The sequence below is a fragment of the Zingiber officinale genome, chromosome 4A (assembly GCF_018446385.1).
Source record: "Zingiber officinale cultivar Zhangliang chromosome 4A, Zo_v1.1, whole genome shotgun sequence".
Lineage (NCBI taxonomy): Eukaryota > Viridiplantae > Streptophyta > Magnoliopsida > Zingiberales > Zingiberaceae > Zingiber > Zingiber officinale.
Genome location: NC_055992.1, coordinates 25,176,618 through 25,193,163, shown reverse-complemented (window position 1 = coordinate 25,193,163; position 16,546 = coordinate 25,176,618). Strand labels below are relative to the sequence as shown.

Below are 16,546 nucleotides of genomic sequence, written 5' to 3'. Positions count from 1 at the left end.
CCCTATAACAATAGCCAAAGCCCATAGAAGTTTCCTACCAATCTCAATGGTAAATCATGGAAGTGCTGCAGCAAATCATGAACCCCGCTGTCTTTGCTATCCTAGATTAGATTATTATTGGTCTGATTGAGTGTTCTTTCCTCTTAATATTATTTGAGCAATGCATAATTTTTCCAACAACTAGTCTCATGCAAATTTGTCACACATTTGTGTTTGTGGATTTAGCTTGCATACGATCAAATGCCCTTATTCTTTAAACTATATTATATTTTTTTTTGGTAATCTAGGTATTCAACTCTTCGAATAAACTAATAATAAAAATGATCAATCCGGTCCTATAGAAATTTTTCACTGGCTATTAAGGTAAATATGAAAAGCACAAATTCATGACGAACCCAGTATCATGAGTGGTTCAAATACCGTGAGTATATGATATACCCTGTGAGAAATTCGAACTCTCATTATATGGAAGCTCGTCCCACCTCTTAACATTGCATCATGCCCTTGAGGCTTGCTTATTATTTTTTTTAGTTGACACCTGATATCTAGCTTACGCCGACTAATTCTAGGGGTGACCAGCCCAACCCTACGGAAATTTTTCATTCACCATCAGGAAAAATTGGGAAGCACTCGTAGTGGGCGGTCCATCAGTCTAGCGTTCTAAGTCAATCATCTATTAAAGAAATTCATCCATTAATTCATGGAAGTCAAGACTCGATCTGCCAGAAAAACTAAGAATACATTTTGCCACTGCACCATTACCCCTGACGCAACTACTTATTATTTTTTTATAGTAAAAAGGTTAAATCATTATCTTGGTGTCCCTTCAGGGTGACTCCTACTGTCTTATTATTTTCTTAATAAGTAATGATATGTACAAGGAAAAAATCTAAGGGAAAAATTCAGGGATAGATATATAAATTTATGACCTATTATTTTTCACCTTTTATGGCTCAATCACTTTATATATTTATTCCTTTCCCTAAGATTCTTGCATATCATTTTTCTTTCTTAATCATTCAATAAGATGTGGGAATAGTTCAATTCTAGCCGCAGAGGCTAAGGAGGTTTATTTGCCATTTTTTTTGGTCGTGCCTTTCTTTTTATCAACACAAAGGAGACAATCAACTGTAGTGTCCAAATAACAGAAAATTTGACTGAGTAGGTTGGTAGTGGATTTTGTGAGCAAATTTTGAAATTACTATTATGATAATGATACAGTTTTCTATTTTACAAAATTAATAAATGCTCCTCAAAAGCTTAGTTGCTTCTCAAAATATCATCTAAAATTTTAATGCAATAAGTATTTTTAATTTCAGTTTATACGACTTCCCTTTATTAGAATTAATGTAGAGATTGTTGAAAAGTTAAACTTTGTGCACTTCAATCGTCCACATGAAGTCTCAATCTTTATCAGTGCTCTATAGTGTTCACTCTTTATAAACCACAAGTGCTAATTTTGTGCACTTCCACTTTCCACCCTCTATGATCGATCAAAATAATGACTCGAGATAAAAATGATAAAAATTGCATAGTAACTTTCACATGATTGAATCCATCTTCTTTGAAAAGACAACAAGATAAAAATGGAATTTGGCGTTGAGAGAATATTCTGTATTATATGAAAATAAAGAAGTTCAATAAGAATAGAATACATCTACATCTTGTTTAAAAAGCCTTTGGATCCTCCCTTAACTCTTCTTAATAAAAATGATAAAAATTAAATAAAACCCTCACCTCTAACACTTTTTAAATAATAATAATAAAATACTTTTCACCCAGTAAAAGGCCTCTCTGCAATTCTTTTGACACTATAACATCTCCTAAATTCCAAAACAGTTAAAGGAAGAATTCAAAGTCTGTCATTGTATGAAATCATACTAAATATCATCTTAAAAAATCACTACAACAAAGTTTATTCAGCACATAGGCATAACTGAACATATTGGAAAATATATGATGAAATCCAACAGAACACATGAAAGTAATTTTGTTTGGGTTTTTTTTCCCTACAACAAAGTTTTTCTTCTTTGGAGTGCTTCTGTTCTCACTTCAGTGATGTTATAGTCCAGAATATCAAAACACTTTCCATGCAGTGATTAAGCCCGAATCCAATGGGTTAACTGATCAACAACCTAATTAGCCTATTCTACATGTAAAACATCCCCCTAAACTGGTAACAAAGTACCAGTTCAACGAAGCAAACTCATCATGAGGTCGCAACCAAAATGAATGACCAGGTATAGGTGCTTGTGATCAGCATTTGCTTCCACCAATTAGTTGGCTAACGTGTTGGAATGCTAGTGGAGCTCAAATTCCTCGCAGTGCAATTTGCTATGATTTCAAATGTTTTGTTACAAGACTTGTTAAACTATCCGATTTCCTCTTCTTCGTTCCACTGACCAGCTTATTCACATAGGCTATGTATCCTTCAACGTTAAATTTTCTTTTGCAACCTGCATAATTCATGTAGCGAATCTTTCCAAAGACCGGCCTCTCTTTCCAGCCCTGAAATAGAAGATATCCAACAAAAACACCATCAAAATTTCACTGAGCACCAGAATCTTGACACAAGAAACTCAACAATGTTTGGGAGGCGGTGTATGGATCCTAGAAGTCCATAGTTTGAAGAAATCAACGGCAAACTAAACACTAAGAGAATAGTAGCAGCGTTTGTGATCCAGAAAAGATAAGCATATAGTTATCGGAAGACAGACCTGATCATGGACGCCACATATAGACCACATGCAACCGACATAGCCATTTGGATCTCTCCCGTCCAACTCATACTGTAAGTGGTGAGGCAAAAAATAATAATAAAGCACAATAACAGTTGTAGATCTTGAACAGATACCTTGAATAGGAAAGCATCGCAATATTAATCTATAAATAATTTGTCGAAATAACTAGCTTCTATTTGACCAAAACATGAAAAGATGGAAAGTTACATTATCAGACACCATTGCCATCAATTTGAATTATCGAACTATTTGGGATGGACTATATCCCTCCATTGAACTCTATGCATAGCTACTGTCATCATCATCTTTGTCCCACCTATTTGGGATCAACTATATAAATTTTATCCTTTAAGCTCCATACAAGGTTACAAGAATGTTTGCCCCACTCTATGGACGACTATATCACTACTCACATTCAAATCCTTATTTACTTGCATTTGCATCAACTAAAATTTTCTTTGATCTCCTTTTATTTCCCACACTTCCAATTCTAATTGACTTATATGAATATATTGGTTGCCATTGAAGTTTTATTATCATCTTAACTTAATTTTTTTTATTTTTGTTAGAACTACAACTAATTGAACTGGATAGTAGTTTCTTTCTTTTTTTTTTTACTTTTTTACTTTTTTTAATAAATTTCAAATTCCATCTTCATGGGCTTGACATTTGGGTTCCACCAAAAAGATAGAGATGGCATAGTTCTCTTAGAATAATAGAAATAGTTCTTACACAATTTGCATGTTAGTTATTTTGAAAGATAGACTAAAAGAACCAATTTCAACATATCTGTACGCCGCTTTGATATTACGTGCTGATACAAGTTTTTACCCTACAGCAGAGTGAAAGAACTGAATGATAGGCTTAAGGAAGTGATTCCTGATGATGCAACTGTTGTTAGACATATATAAAGATATGTAATTAGTAATTGGAAGTGCACATAGTTAACGCAGGGATCATCTGCATAGCTAGCAATAATGCTTTTCTAGAAAGTAAAAGGGCGGCATGAAGCCTACCAGTATGGCTGGTGATCATGAACTATGACAGAATTCTTTACCAGATCAAAAGATGTATTAACAGTAGTTCCAAGAGAGGCGTGTTCTTTAATCTTCGAATAGTGCAATATATGTGTATATGAGAGAAGTGATGCGACCAATATACTTATCAAGACAGTCTGTTTTTCATTTTTGATACTAGTTAAGCAGAACCAATATATACCATTATAAAGAACTCCACTATGTTACAAGAAAACTGTATACCTTGTCATTTAAGTATATTGCTATTGACAATGCTTCCTCTGGTCTGTTTGTCCATTCGAGGATTTTCTTGGCCCAGTACATCCTGTTGATCACAATCACATTATTCCTATGAAAGAGGTAAGAGAAATCGGAACAAACTTCTGGAGGTTAAATGGGATTCTTAAGCTGAGTCTTCAATGTTAAAAATATGCATGGACAATTTAGCAGCTCGAAATTCTCAAGTTGCCGACATGATTTTTAAGTAACAATATGAATGAAGATTGTGGTTTAATGCTATTGGGATACCAAACAAACTGCAGCAAGATTGATGAAAAGGAAATCATAATACGGGATAAGACTGATTAAAAAAAGCAGCTTTTACCTCATGTATCCATGCATTTTACCACAATGAACCATCTCAAGTTGCGAGGCATTCCATAGCTGAAAGGTGCAAACCAAATTAAGAGTGGCACAGGTATACATTATTTATTTAGAAAATTATTCGAATATCACTCGTAAACTTACAGGATCAGCAGTTTGTGCTTTCTCTAGCTGTTCTCTCCTGCAAAGAGTAAGAAATTAAGCAACCAAGATAACAGCGGACACTATCTGCAAATATAAAATGATTCAACAATCAAAAAGTAAAGATGGGCTGATGTAAAATTCTATCAAACACTTACGAATAAACATGCTCTCGTTTATCTTTAGCATGACCCATCAAGGACTTGCGAGCCCACTCCCATGCACCTTGCAACGAATCATAATGAGGTTGGTAATAGCAAAAATTATCAGCCAACTCCCTCCTCACAATCAATTCCTCCAAGAATGCATCCACCGACTGTGAATTGTTCATTCGCAACATGCATATATCAGTTATTCTTATATTAGTAACTTCCAAAAAAAGTTACAATTCGTACCATTAGTTGCATGAAGAAGAGTCTAAATTTTGAACAACATGTAACTGCATTCCTTGCTAATTTGCGGCTAATATATTAACTATCAAAAAAAAATCCAACAAAATTTCTTTAACGCATGGTTGTGCAATAGTCGGTAATTACTTGAATACAAAATAGTTCAACAATCTCTTTCCGGAGACAAATTGAATAACGAGACAAGATTGCTCACTACTAATCTACACTGCATTTTATGACATATAAGTATTTTTTTTTTTTAAGCATTGCAGGATAAAATTGAAAAGGCTCTCAATTTTACACACCATCAGGGAAGTAGGCATACCTTGGGACAGGAATTCCGAAGCTTCCGAGCTTCAAGAGCACACCGCTGAGCTGAGATATGGCCAAAGTGCAGGTAAGGCGAGAGCCCCGACAACGCCCTCGGCTTCACTGGATCATTACGATCGCTGTCGTAACTCTTCAACCTCTTTGTCAAGAAGCCGTCTTTGCTTCCCATCAGCATCTCTGTCGCAGCTTCCTCCCCCGGCTCACACCAGTTGATCTCCGGCACTTCCCCTGTTTCCCTATGTGTCAAAAGGAGAGTCGGAGATGTCAGCAAACTCGTGCCAAGATTCGAATTTTGGGGGATTCTAAATATGCTAAATGGATTGATGAGTTAACTCAATGACTTCGTTGATCAGTTCATCCCATTCGATTTCAGGCGGTGCCTCCCCTGCCCACGGCACCGCAGGGGCCGGAAGCTTGGGGAACTCGACGAGAAACTCCGGGAGGAGACGATGGATCCTGGAGCGGATCGTCTTGGCGCTGTATTCGAGCTTGTCGGAGGCGACCCAGATAGGGACCACGTTGTGGGCATCGACCTCGTGGAAGGCAACTTCAGCTGGGAGGCGCTCGCAGAGAGCGTCCTTCCAATCGCGGACGGGGCGCAGGGGTGAGAAATCGGCGACGAGGGTGGAGGCTCCGAGGCGGCGGAAGAGATCAGGGAGGACATCGGGGGCGTCGCCGCGTAGGAGGAAGAAGGGGAGTCCTAGGGCTGCGAGGCGGCGAGACAGAGGGCGGAGAGCGCGGAGCATGAAGCCGAGCTGGCGGGCGTGGGCGCCGAGAAAACGGCGGGAGAGGCAGAAGGCGACGGAGAGGGGGACGGCGGAGCGCGAGGCGAGATCAGCGGCGTGGAGGAGGGCCCAGTTGTCGGCGGCTCGCTGGTCGCGAAACATCCAGTAGACGACGGGGCCGGAAGGGGAGGAGGATGGGGAGCCGGGCCTGAGGAAACGGACGCGGGCCGGGTGGACCGCGGCGGCCGGTGCGGAGCTGGGTGCGACGACTGCGGGTGCCATTTGGGAGCGGAGAACGGTGGCGTGTGGGCGTGACAGCGTGAAGCGGAGCCTGAGGGAAGAAACGGGCGGGAAGTGGGGAGCGCTGTGACGGAGATGAAGCCACGTCGACGAGGTTCGGAAGTGAGTGGAGCTGCTTGGTCCAGAATGGGTGGCGACGCCGACGTGGGTTGCTTCTTTTTTTCACCCCATGCACTTTAGTTTTAAAATTTTTAATATCAGTATATTTTGTTTTAACCCTCAGATGTTTCCACGCGTTCAACAAGACCTCTGTAAATTTATTTTTTATAATATTACCCTCTGCTTCATTGGGGAATGCTCCCTATAATTTCATTGTTATCATTTTGCCTCCTTCCTTGTATTCCTATAGTTTTATTGATTAACCTCTTTGGCAATTGACATGGATAATAACTATGGTGAATGATGTAGCAAAAATTCATCACTTGTTGTTAAAAAGGTGAATGTGATCGCTAGGGCTGTAAACAAGCCGAGCCGAGTCGAGCCGAGCCGAACTTTGGGGTGTTCAAGCTTGTTTGATAAGATAACCGAGCCGAGCCAAGCTTAAAATGAACCAAGCTTTTGAAATGAATGTTCAAGCTTGGCTTGGTTTATTTTTTATGAGTTTGAGCTTGTTTAAAGCTTGGCTTGAGCTTGGTTCGTTTAGATGTTATCAAGCTCTTAATTCAAGCTTGGCTTGAGCTTGGTTCGAGCTTGGCTTGAGTTTGGTTCGAGCTTGGCTTGACCTTGTTTTAAGTTTGGTTCGTTTAAATGTTATCAAGCTCTCAATTCGAGCTTGGCTTGAGCTTGGTTCGATCTTGGCTTGAGCTTGGTTCGATCTTGGCTTGAGCTTGGTTCGATCTTGGCTTGAGCTTGGTTTGAGCTTAGTTCGTTTAGATGTTATCAAGCTCTCAATTCAAGCTTGTTTGATTGTTTGAAACTTTAATTGTTTGATTGGTTATTAAGATTGATAAATTAAATTTATTTATTTATTTTATTATTTATTTAGCATATTGAAAAGAACTTTATTAATAAATATTGTTCGTGAACATTGTTCATGAACGTTGTTCACGAACGTTATTTACGAACGTTAACGAGCTGAACACATATGTGTTCAAGCTTGTTTGTTTAGCTTAACGAGTTGTTCAAGCTTATTTGTTTAATTAATCTAATGCATATTGAACGAACATAAATAAACTTTTACCAAGTCGAACACCAAGCTTATTCATGAACGCTTGATTCATTTGCAGTCCTAATGATCGCTTTCCAATATCTCTATAAATCCGTCCCAAAACAAAAAAGAAAATCATCACTTTGTTCGATGCTGAGGTGGACAATGATGGCGCAAAGATAGGACAATATGGAGGTTGTCGGCATAGGAATCGTTCCTCGCAACCAAAATAATCTTCCGTAAGTGGGTGCTAGAGTTGTTCGGCAAAATTAATCTTAAGTCACTCAAGAGTCAATGTAGAAAGAATGTAAATAAAAAAAAAAAATTGAAAAAAACCTTTTCTTTTTAACAGATATGTCTGGGTATGACTTAAAAATGCTCCCTTTTCTTTTCTTTCCCATGTGATTATAAACCATCATTACCCAAGTATGGCTTGATATGACATAGTAGATAGATCATACCTAGGTAGGATATGTAATTGCAAAGAATTATGGCCAAGTATAGATTGACATGGAGCTATAACATGTAAGGCCAAAGGTGGGCAGGATGGGAGGTCAAATCTAAAAGAGGCCACATTGACAGTCATTAAGAGTCCAGGGACTTGAGCAACTCAATAAAACAACTCTGTCATTCGAATGCCAAGCTTGAATTTGAAGAGCTCAAGAACTCAAGAGCTTGAAATGATTTAACTTGGAGTCAATCTATAAACAATTTTTTATTGAATCGTGTAAGTAAAATTTTAAAATTATCAAATCAAGTAAATCAAGTAGGGTAATTTCAAAATGATTAAATTACGTACTCACTATCCGTTTTATCCCTAATCAATTAACTAGTGTTAAAAAAAATAGTCAAATTGATTTCTGTTTGAAAATTAGTCAACTAATTTTTTACCATTCTAATCAATTTCTCTCTGTGCTGAATTTTCAAAATTTTAAACAAATCAGTCGACTAATAATAAAATCAATTGATTGATTTGTTTTTTATCAACAACGTTATTGCATCAAAGTTTATTTTTGACAAGATTGGTTGATAAATCAAAAGATCTCAGATTGATATAAAACTAGTTCCTATGTGTTCAGCTAGTTCTTCTGATTATATTCATACCTTCAAATATCAATTTGACTCAATATATTAAGAGCAATGATATTTTGAACACGAATATATTCGAAAAATCTAATTTCTATTCAAAAAATCATTACTCTCAATATATTCAGTCAAATTGATATTTAAGGTTATAAAAATAATCAAGAGAATTAGAAGAATATATATAAGAACTAGTTTTATGTCAATCTGAGAATTTTTTAGTTCATCAGTCGATTTTATCCAAAATTAATTGATGGACCAAATTACCTCGGATTAACATGAAACTACCTCTTATATGTTCGGCTAGTTCTCCTGATTATATCCATGCCATCAAATATCAATTTGACTCAATATATTTAGAGCAGTTATTTTTTGAATACAAATTTTAGCTTTTTACTGACTAGTTTTCATGTAAAAAGTTAAAATTCGTGTTCAAAAAATTACTACAATATTGAGTCAAATTAATGTTTGAGGGCATGTATATAATTACGAGAACTAAATGAACACGTAGGAGCTAGTTTCATGTCAATGTAAGGATGTTTGATCCATCAATTGGAACAAACGACCTCGGATTGACATAAAACTAGCCCCTATGTGTTCGTCTACTTCTCTTGATTATATATTGATCCTGTCGGGAATTTGGGAAGACGGGGATGCCGGAATGACGTGTCTGGAAGGTTGACCGCATCTCCATGACCCGGATGGTGAGCTGTCCTCTATGTTGACCAAGTTGTCCAGAGTACTCTGGTCAACAACACCTGCAGCCATCGACCGGGTTGCCCCGATCCCTTGTACCTCGATGTTCGAGGTGGGTCCCGCGAATATATGAGCAGCCAGATAATAATAGAGAAATAAATGCACGAATAAGGAGTACGAGAACGTACCCTGGCCCTAGGGAGCGCCCTCGGATAGGTGGGTGAGCTGATCGAGGCGTCGTGGCCCTGAATAGTAGATAAATGTCCACCAGACGAGTGGCTGGCTTCGATGGCTCGAAGCCAGGCGCGATATGGATCCACAGGGCGACTCACGGTACGACTACAGCCTCGGCTCGTAGGCCGATATGCAACAATGGCACGAAAGTCAAACACTCCATCGGCTCATAGGCCGGGATAAAATAGCGGCACAAAGGCCGAACACACTCTCGGCACGAAGGCCGAACACACTCTCGGCTCGCAGGCCGGAATATAGGGCATAGTACGATACCTGAGCCCTCGAACGACGGCTGCTCGGCGGGTGACGACGGCTACCAGGAGGTGTCGGCGGCTGCGACAGTGGCTGCCAAAGGTGGCGGCGCTGAACGCCGGAGACACTGGCCGCGAAAAGGCGGCTATGGCGGTGGCTGCCAGAGGTGGCAGCGCTGAACGCCGGAGGCAGCTGTGGCGGTGGCTGCCAGAGGTGGCAGCGCTGGCTACCGGAGGCGGCTATGGCGTGCTCTCAGCAGTGGCTATGGTGCGAGGAGGTGTAGACGCCTGCTGGAGGCGTCGGCGACATCATCCACTACCGTCAGGGCGGCGGGAGGCATCGAGGTCGGAGGAGAAGGGAGGAGGTAGCCCCTCGTCGTCAGCGGATCTCTTCGGCGGTAGTAACGAGGGATCCAGAAGAAGCCTTGGCTTCTGTCCATGGTGGTGGTAGCAGACAGCAGAAGCACCCCTTGTGTGTGAGGCGGCGGAGAAGATCAGAGAGGAGAGGAATGACGGCGACTTCGGCAGTGCCTGAGATTGTGGCCTTCGGGGAGGGAGGAAAAAGGGGAGAGCTTGTGAGGATACTGGCGAGAGGCGCGAGGACGAGGCAGAAGCCTCTCCTCTCTGCGTCAGCGGAAACCCCCCACCCCCCGTTCTGTTTCGTGGCCGCCCTCTCCAAAGGAACCCCTCTATCCCCCTTCAAGGGTGAACAGTGCTTCCACTTAAACCAAACCTAATTGATGTCAAATGTCCGAAATGTCGACTCTGGCGTTTAACGTCGCCGCTCGACGGTCTTTAAGCCGGAGTTTTTATAGTTGCCGGTTCGATTCTGGCATTTAACGTCGTTGCTCGACGGTTTTTAAGCCGAGGCTTTTATAGTCACCGGTTCAACTCTAGCATTTAACGTCGTCGTTCGACGGTCTTTTTGCCGGGGTTTTAATAGTCGCCGGTTCGACTCTAGCGTTTAACGTTGCCGCTCAACGGTCTTCAGGCCGGGGGTTTATAGTCGCCGGTTCGACTCTAGCATTTAACATTGCCGATCGATGGTCTTTAGCCCGGGGGGTTTATAGTCGCCGATTCGACTCTAGCGTTTAATGTCGCCGCTCGACGGTCTTCAGGTCGGGGGGTTTATAGTCGCTGGTTCGACTCTGGCGTTTAACGTCACCGTTCGACGGTCTTCAACAATGAGCTCGCAGCTCAGATAATATATGCCCGGTCGATTGGCGCAGGGTCTTCGACATCGAGCCCGTGGCTCGGATAATATACGCCCGGCCGATCGGCACGGGGTCTTCGACATCGAGCCCGTGGCTCGAATAATATACTCCCGGTCGATCGGCGCGGGGTCTTAGACATCGAGCTCGTGGCTCGGATAATATACACCCGATCGATCGGCACGGGGTCTTCGACATCGAGCCCGTGGCTCGGATAATATACGCCCGGTCGATCAGCACGGGGTCTTCGACATCGAGCCCGTGACTCGAATAATATACGCCCAGTCGATCGGCACGGGGTCTTCGACATTGAGCCCGTGGCTCGGATAATATACGCCCGGTCGATCGGCACGGGGTCTTCGACATCAAGCCCGTGGCTCGGATAATATACTCCCGGTCGATCGGCGCGGGGTCTTCGACATCGAGCCCGTGGCTTGGATAATATACTCCCGGTCGATCGGCGCGGGGTCTTCGACATCGAGCCCGTGGCTTGGATAATATACGCACGGCCGATCGGCGCGGGGGCTTCGACATCGAGCCCGTGGCTTGGATAATATACGCCCAATCGATCGGCGCGGGGTCTTCGACATTGAGCCCGTGGCTCGGATAATATACGCCCGGCCAATCGGCACAGGGTCTTCAACATCGAGCCCGTGGCTAGGATAATATACGCCAGCCGATCGGCGTGGGGGCTTCGACTTCGAGCCCGTGGCTCGGATAATATACGCCCGGCCGATCGGCACGGGGTCTTCGACATCGAGCCCGTGGCTCGGATAATATACTCCCGGTCGATCGGCGCGGGGTCTTAGACATTGAGCCCGTGGCTCGGATAATATACACCCGGTCGATCGGCACGGGGTCTTCGACATCGAGCCCGTGACTCGGATAATATACGCCCGGTCGATCGGCACGGGGTCTTCGACATCGAGCCCGTGACTCGAATAATATACGCCCGGTCGATCGGCACGGGGTCTTCGACATCGAGCCCGTGGCTCGGATAATATACGCCCGGTCGATCGGCACGGGGTCTTCGACATCAAGCCCGTGGCTCGGATAATATACTCCCGGTCGATCGGCGCGGGGTCTTCGACATCGAGCCCGTGGCTTAGATAATATACTCTCGGTCGATCGGCGCGGGGTCTTCGACATCGAGCCCGTGGCTTGGATAATATACGCCCGGCCGATCGGCGCGGGGGCTTCGACATCGAGCCCGTGGCTTGGATAATATACGCCCAATCGATCGGCGCGGGGTCTTCGACATTGAGCCCGTGGCTCGGATAATATACGCCCGGCCAATCGGCACAGGGTCTTCGACTTCGAGCCCGTGGCTAGGATAATATACGCCAGCCGATCGACGTGGGGGCTTCGACATCGAGCCCATGGCTCGGATAATATACGCCCGGCCGATCGGCGCGGGGTCTTCGACATCGAGCCCGTGGCTCGGATAATATGCACTCGGTCGATCGGTGCCGGGCCTTTGACATCGAGCCCGTGGCTCGGATAATATACGCCCGGCCGATCGGCGCGGGGTCTTCGACATCGAGCCCGTGGCTCTGATAATATACGCCCGGACGATCGGCGCGGTGTCTTTGACATCGAGCCCATGGCTCGGATAATATACGCCCGGTCGATCGGCGCGGGGGCTTCAACATCGAGTCCGTGGCTCGGATAATATACGCCCTACCGATCGGCGCGGGGTCTTCAACATCGAGCCCATGGCTCGGATAATATACGCTCGGCCGATCAGTACGGGGTTCCTCGATCAAGGGACTAGGGCAAATCATATAATTGAAAAAGAAAAGATAACGCAAAAACTAACCGAGGCAATAAGGATGGTAGAATTTTCCGACGTCATCCATCTTCACGTTCCAGATCAGGTGTTTTCCCACAGACAGTGCCAAATTGATCCCGTCGGGAATCTGGGAAGACGGGGATGCTGGAATGACGTGTCTGGAAGGTTGACCGCATCTCCATGACCCGGATGGTGAGTTGTCCTCTATGTTGACCAAGTCGTCCGGAGTCCTCTGGCCAACAACACCTGCAGCCAGCGACCGGGTTGCCCTAATCCCTGGTACCTTGATGCTCGAGGTGGGTCCCGCGAATATATGAGCATCCAGATAATAATAGAGAAATAAATGCACGAATAAGGAGTGCGAGAACGTACCCTGGAGGGGCGCCCTCGGATAGGTGGGTGAGCTGATCGAGGCGTCGTGACCCTGAATAGTAGATAAATGTCCACCAGGCGAGTGGCTAGCTTCAGTGGCTCGAAGCCAGGTGTGATATGGATCCGGCGGGCGACGCACGGTATGACTACAGCCTCGGCTCGTATGCCGATATGCAACAATGGCACGAAGGTCGAACAATCCATCGACTCACAGGCCGGGATACAATAACGACATGAAGACCAAACACACTCTCGGCTCGCAGGCCGGAATATAGGGCATAGTACGATACCTGAGCCCTCGGACGGCAGCTGCTCGACGGGTGACGACGGCTACCAGGAGGTGTCGGCGGCTGCGGCAGTGGCTGCCAGAGGTGGTGGCACTAAACGCCGGAGACACTGGCCGCCAAAGGCGGATGTGGCGGTGGTTGCCAGAGGTGGCAGCGCTGAACGCCAGAGACAGCTGTGGTGGTGGCTGCCAAAGGTGGCAGCGCTGGCTATCGGAGGCGGCTATGGCGTGCTCTCAGTGGTGGCTATGGCGCGAGGAGGTGTAGACTCCTGCTGGAGGCGTTGGTGACGGCATCCACTACCGTCGGGGTGGCGGGAGGCACCGAGGTCGGAGGAGAAGGGAGGAGGCGGCCCCTTGTCGCTGGTGGATCTCTCTGGCGACAGTAATGTGGGATCCAGAAGAAGCCTTGGCTTCTGTCCATGGTGGTGGTAGCAGACAACAGAAGCACTCCCTGTGCGCGAGGCGGCGGAGAAGATCAGAGAGGAGAGGAACGATGGTGACTTCGGCAGTGCCTGAGATCGTGGCCTTCGGCGAGGGAGGAAAAAGGGGAGAGCTCGTGAGGATGCTGGCGAGAGGCGCGAGGACGAGGCAGAAGCCTCTCCTCTCCGAGGCGGCGGAAACCCTCCCCCCCCTTCTGTTTCATGGTCGCCCTCTCCAAAGGAACCCCTCTGTCCCCCTTCAAGGGTGAACAGTGCTTCCACTTAAACCAAACCTAATTGATGTCAAATGTCTGAAATGCCCTTCCTTCTTATCTCTTTATCGTATCATATATATACTCCCAAACATCAATTTGACTCAATATATTAAGAGCAGTGATTTTTTAAATACCAATATGTTTAAAAAATCTAATTTATGTTCAAAAAATCACTGCTCTCAATATATTGAATCAAATAGATATTTGAGACCATAGATATTGATCCTGTCCGAACCAGAAGTCAACAGACGCTGGGCACGTGGCGCTCTCCGACTCGCTGATGTAGATCTCCAACTGGTGGCGCGATGCTCCGGCTAACTTGCACAGAAGTCGGGCCGGGAAGGGGGTTCCCGGCGGCGACCCTCCGACGCTCAAGTCAGATAAATTACGATGAACAAGGTGGCTACCAAAGTCTCAGAATACCTCCTGAAAATCCCCCCTTCTCCGGCGAAGTCTGAGGCTCTTTATATAGAGCTGTGAAGGGTTTGGGCACGTGTACCGAGGTGCATACGTGTCCTCTGTCCTTTCCTAGGTATGCGGCTGTCAGAAAGATTACCTGACCCATATCGCTACAGTCACAGCATGCCCTTGATGGGACAGCAGAATCCCCTGTCACAAGATTCGGAGCATGGCACACACGTGAAACCTACCGGTTGTCAGAGAAAGAAGTCCCCTGTCCTTTTCCCTTGCTCCAAACTTGTCGTCCAGGCGGACAGCTCCCTCAACATCCGGCCGGACATCCGCAGTGGTTTACTTGTGCTTTGTGGAGACTAATAAACAGGGGTGCTTTATGACTTTGGTCGGTCAAAAGGTCAGCTCGGTCCATGACTTTTTCAACTGAGCGTCGGAACCCCGATTTGACAAGGTGCCTTCCAACCATAAGTGCGAGCCGGCCGGACCCCTCCGGGTATTCGATTCCATCAGCCGGCCGGCAGTCCGGTCGGACCGGCCGTCTACGGCCGTCCGTCCGGTTGGACCACTCTCCCCGGATGGGCGGCTGCTCCGGTGACTTCCACTTGGCGTTGACTTTGCAAGGGGGGCCCGCTCCTTCAAGTCTAGTCGAAGGAGGCGAATAGTCCGACTGACTGGACTGTGAGTCTAGCCGAACGGCTCCTCCATGCTAATACTCTCCGCCCGGTCAACCGTAGAGATATCCTTGAATGAATCAATGATGGCCTTCACCGGATTTCCTCGCGTTCTGCGCCAATCTTCGACATCAAGGTTGATCATACCTTCATTAAATGCTCCGAATGATTGACTGCCACGTGGAACAATGCCATCAGAGTACGGAGGCGGTGGCATGATATTTTGATGTGATCGAAGCAATTCGAAATAAACGGCTAGATGCATGCTTTGATTCCCGTGACCTGGATCCGACGGTGGAGGCCGCCCGGCCCTCACCCTATAAATTCTTCGTTTCCTTCTCACCTTCACTCGCCTCCGTTACCTCTACTGTTGCCCTCTGCGCTTTGGAGCTCCGGCGATCTTGTTTTTGCCCTCTGACGCTCTCCGGCGCCTTTCCTTAATCCCTCTCCCCTCAGTAAGGTTTTAGATCTTTGCTTCTTCCTTTCCGGTATCTAATTCGCATTTCTTCCCCTAGCTCCAGTCTTTGAAACTCCTTTTCTTCGTCTTTGAAACTTCTTTTTTGATTTCTTCTGTCCGGATCATGGCCAGTTCTTCTCATCCCGAAGAACAATCCCTAGGCCCATGGTATACTACCATGCGGTCCCGTTTCGAACAACGGGATTTTGATATTTTGGCTGACAATTTAGACCGCCGCGCGGCGGTTTCTGTGTCTTTCGCGACCAATTTACCGCCGGTCTGCGGTTCCCCGTGCATCCTTTTATAGTAGACGTCTGTAATTATTTTGGCGTGCCGCTCGGAAGTTTAGTACCAAATACCTTCCGTCTCCTCTGCGGTGTTGTCGTTTTGTTTAAGATTCACAACATTCCCCTCCGACCGGAGGTCTTCTTTTATTTCTATTACCCTAAGCAAGCCGAGCCGGGCACCTTTATGTTCCAAGCTCGACCCGGCTTGGTCTTCTTCAACAAACTACCCACCTCCAATAAACATTGGAAGGACTATTATTTCTACATCCGCATGCCCAATCAGCCGAACTTCCCGACCCAGTGGCAGGTCAGTCTGCCTCCTCCTCCCGAGTTGAAGAAATTCAAGACCCGGCCGGATTATCTTCATGCAGCCGGTCTGCGGCTTGACATCAACAAACTTCTTCACGAGGGAGTGATGTACATTTTTGGGCTGAGTCCTATACGGACCCCACTTCCGACCGGTTTCGGTAAGAATTTTGCTTGGGCATTTGCTTTAATTGCTAACTGATTTCTTCTTCTTTTCATGCAGCTAACATCGTCATGGACTCAGTGATGGCCGGCGTTCTGAAGAGAAAGGCAGCGGCGCTGGAGGCCGCGGCGGCCAAGGAAATGGAGGCGCGGGGTATTCAGCCGGTCGGTTCTCACGAAGGAGAGAGCGGCACCCAGGCTGAATCGAAGAGGCGCCGGGTGGAGACTCCGCTGCGCT

The 16,546-nt window shown here is 45.7% G+C and overlaps 1 protein-coding gene across 1 annotated transcript; it reads right to left on the bottom strand.

Annotated features, from left to right (window-relative positions):
• Window positions 1-1,868: 1,868 nt before the first annotated feature.
• LOC121969733 (deoxyribodipyrimidine photo-lyase-like) lies at window positions 1,869-6,350 on the bottom strand. The gene is made up of 8 exons (XM_042519957.1): window positions 5,554-6,350; window positions 5,216-5,456; window positions 4,660-4,817; window positions 4,505-4,541; window positions 4,362-4,420; window positions 4,001-4,082; window positions 2,718-2,789; window positions 1,869-2,508 (listed from the first exon to the last, which is right to left on the bottom strand). The coding sequence occupies exons 1-8, from the start codon at window positions 6,225-6,227 to the stop codon at window positions 2,335-2,337; spliced, it is 1,497 nt and encodes a 498-aa protein (XP_042375891.1). The 5' UTR covers window positions 6,228-6,350; the 3' UTR covers window positions 1,869-2,334.
• Between the last annotated feature and the right edge of the window lie 10,196 nt (window positions 6,351-16,546).